Below are 3,416 nucleotides of genomic sequence, written 5' to 3'. Positions count from 1 at the left end.
AGATTCCTTGGAAGAAAGGCCTGCCTGGCAATTGACTGAGAAACCAGCCACTGAAAGCCTTACAGCGCGCCGTGTGGCTCTGAAGAACGCCACATGGCACGATCTGCTTGCCTTGGGTCTTCTGTCCCTTGCTGCTGCAGGCATCCCATCTGATGCAATCGCCAGCCAACCCAGGGTTCCAGTTAGGGTTCTTGGTGGTGTCGTGGTTACCCATTAGGCTGCTAACCGCAAGGTCTGTATGTAGTTCAAAACCACCAATGGTTCCTTGGGAGAAAGACGAGGCTTTCTACTCCTGTGAAGATTTCCAGTCTCGGAATCTCACAGGGGCCGTTCCACCCTGTCCTATTGGGTTGCTGTGAGTTGCCACCCAGTCTATGGCAGTAAGTGGGGATCAGTGGCAGGCGAGGGAAGAAATACAACCAGAAGGCTTCTTAGAAGGAAGGATGAGATGTGTGTGTGTGTGTGTGTGTATTGGTGCACAATACTTGTAGATATAGCACATAATAGTTATCTATTTGTGATGGATTAATTTTACTCAGGTTAATGTTTTCAAGGTTCTACCATGTTTTTGCATGTATCAGGACTTCATTTCTCTTTATGACTGAATCCATTGTATGTGTGTCCCATATATACATACATATGTATACACATATATAAAGGTGCATACATATAAATAAACTCATTACCATCGAGTTGATTTGAATTCACAGTGATCCTATAGGACAGGGTAGAACTGCCCCTGTGAGTTTCTAAGACAATTACTCTTTTTTTTTGGTATGTTTTTATTAAAGTTCTGAAGCGGCTTCATGGTGCAACTCCAGACATTTGTTCCAGACTCACCCCCAAGCGGTTCCTTGAAGCTCAGGTTTGGGAGAGAAGCTTAACAAGCATTTACATACCTTGTCCCTGCTGCAACTTGATCAGATTGCTTGTATTTCTGCACTTTGGGCTGCAGGGCCATTCTGTGGCTGATCTTTAGGCATGTTACTAGTAAGTCCAAATGATCTGGAGCAACCAGATTTTGTTTCTCCACTTCAACCACAAGATCCAGGAAAGTCTTGTCTTTCGATCGTTTGCCCCGGCCTGCGTAACCCTTCATGAGAAAGATTAATGAGGACACATCAGACTTGCCCAAGTCGTCACTGGTCTCTATCAACAGCGCCCTATCGTTAGGAACAAGGTGAGTGTTCCTGAGCAGCAGAGCCTCCTCTGCTGCTTTGTCCAGCTTCGAGCTCCGCTTGAGCAAGTCAACCCGCCTGACTCTGTACAGCCAGTCAACCCGCCTGACTCTGTACAGCCAGTCAACCCGCCTGACTCTGTACATCAGCTCAGCCAAGCTTTCAGGAGACAGCTTACCTTTCTCACTTACGATAGCCAAAAGGTCCCTGACATCGGATGGAGCCACATCAGCAGCAATGTTCTGGCACAAAAGTAAAAGCATCGCCTCCTCGGCTTCATCAAGTGCCTCTTCTACTTGAAGGATGACGGCAGCAGGGATGCGGTACAGAGTCATCCCAAGGAATGGCAGCAGTAAAACACCCGTCCTTCCCAGAAAAAATCTTGAAGCTACTGACCTCATCTGACGGCTTTCTTCACGTCGCTCGGAATCCTTTCCAGTACGGGAGTTCGTCCTGCTGTGGCCCGGGCTTCCCTCCAACTGGCCGTGGACAAGCCTGACTCTGAAACCACCGTGAAGAAGGAAGCAAGGCTGTTGTTCTTAGTGGGAGTTAAAAGCCTCATCTTGCTCCTGAGGAGCAGCTAGGGATTTGGGACTGCTCATCTTTCGGTTAGCAGACTAACTCATAACCACACACACACACACACACACACACACACACACACGGATGATGAGACATTGTCTCATCCCAAGAGACATGCTTTGGGCCTGCTGTCCAGGAGGGATGAGTCCCGAGAAAGACATCATTCCTTGGTAAAGCCGAGCGAGGGGCAGTGAAAAGGCAGAAGGCCTGCCGGGAGCTGGACTGACACCGTGGCTGCCACAATGGCTCCAGCCGAGGCAGGAGAATGAGGAGGCTGCGGGAGGAGAAAGTGTGTCCTTCTGTTGTACTTTAAGGAGCCTGTTGAGTCCAAACCAACGAGACGGCCCCGAACAAGGGCAGGGCTGGAAGGGAAGAGGACTCTGTTGATGGGAGTGGAGAATGTGGCCACGGCTGTTAGGGAGGGTTACACAACATGACAGATGCCTTTGCTTTCCTTGAATTGTACAAGTGACAAATGTGGACTTCGCAAATACAACATTCCTTCTATTTGGACAATGTGGTTGTTTTTCAAAGTCGTCCTAAACTCTAAGCTCAGCTTCTCCTACTGGAGAAGCCAGGACCTAGCACCACACACGCTCTCATTCTTCTTGGGAGCTTTCATGACCTTGGGCCCAGCCAGTGACCTCCAGACAGAGCCACAATGGCAGAGAGAAATCTCCTCACAGGCACAAGGCCCCGGGGGACCTTCGCTAGCCCAGTGGAAACCCCCTGGCAGCACAGCATTGCTCTGGCGCCCGTCCTTTCGCTCAGTGTCCGTTCGATTGTGACAATGACCGTTCACCAGGTACATTTCTCCTTGCCTCACCACCCAGCTGTGAACCTGGGACTCTGAGCCGTCCTTCACCCTGTGCTACCCTGCTGTCTGCTGTCTGCTGTCACAGATCAGTGCCAGCTTCCCGAGGGCAATGTTCTAGGCAAGGAGAATTGCTCCTGAAATTACAGGAGACCCCCCTAGGGAAATGACAAGGAGGAATTAATCTTCCCTCGCTATCTTCCAATGGGGCTGGTTCAGAACTGTTGCCTCAAGAAAATGGGCGCCTGGCTTGGGCAGAAGACACTCAGTTCACTACCACCCCCACCCCACCCCACCGCTCACCCCCGTCCAGCACTGCCATTAAGAAAGGGGCAAGGCCAAGGTCAAAATTGTCATGACTTGTGATTCTGACAGCCCCTGTGTCTAAATTTCCCACCGGTTTCGTAGAAATCTTGGATCACAGACGGGGAGTATACTCCAGCACTTCGCCCTTGGGAACTGCACTCTGCCTCCCATGCCAGGTTCTGTGCAGGGGACCCCCTCTCTGAGCTCCAGCCACTCAGCCCTGCCCTAGGCAAGGCCTTCCCCTTGGCTGGGCCCCTCTACCTGGAGCTCATAGTTCTCAGACGTGTCACCACAGGAGCAGGCACTGTACAACCCAGCCACAGTTCTGAGAAGTCCTAGTGGCCTAGTGGGTTAGGCACTGAGATGCTAATTGCAAAGTCAGCAGCTGGAAACCACCAGCCACACCCCAAGAGAAAGATGACGCTCTCTTTTCCTGGAAAGAGTTAAAAAAAAACACCACCACCTCACTGCCATCAAGTCAATGCTGACTCATAACAACCCTATAGGAGAAGGTAGAACCGCCCCTGTGAGTTCCC

At 50.8% G+C, this 3,416-nt stretch overlaps 1 protein-coding gene across 1 annotated transcript; it reads right to left on the bottom strand.

Annotated features, from left to right (window-relative positions):
- Positions 1-880: 880 nt before the first annotated feature.
- Positions 881-1,513, bottom strand: LOC142434948 (CASP8 and FADD-like apoptosis regulator). The gene is made up of 2 exons (XM_075539524.1): positions 1,311-1,513; positions 881-1,256 (listed from the first exon to the last, which is right to left on the bottom strand). The coding sequence occupies exons 1-2, from the start codon at positions 1,511-1,513 to the stop codon at positions 881-883; spliced, it is 579 nt and encodes a 192-aa protein (XP_075395639.1).
- Between the last annotated feature and the right edge of the window lie 1,903 nt (positions 1,514-3,416).

The sequence above is a fragment of the Tenrec ecaudatus genome, chromosome X (assembly GCF_050624435.1).
Source record: "Tenrec ecaudatus isolate mTenEca1 chromosome X, mTenEca1.hap1, whole genome shotgun sequence".
Classification (NCBI taxonomy): Eukaryota; Metazoa; Chordata; class Mammalia; order Afrosoricida; family Tenrecidae; genus Tenrec; species Tenrec ecaudatus.
The sequence above is the reverse complement of the archived record's forward strand: the minus strand, read 5'-3'. Positions and strand labels throughout refer to the sequence as shown.

Coding starts and splice junctions, on each gene's coding strand:
- LOC142434948 (XM_075539524.1), bottom strand. CDS start 1,513: ATGACTCTGTACCGCATCCCTGCTGCCGTCATCCTTCAAGTAGAAGAG. Junction 1,257..1,310: donor GAGCTGATGTACAGAGTCAG/GCGGGTTGACTG, acceptor GTACAGAGTCAG/GCGGGTTGACTTGCTCAAGC.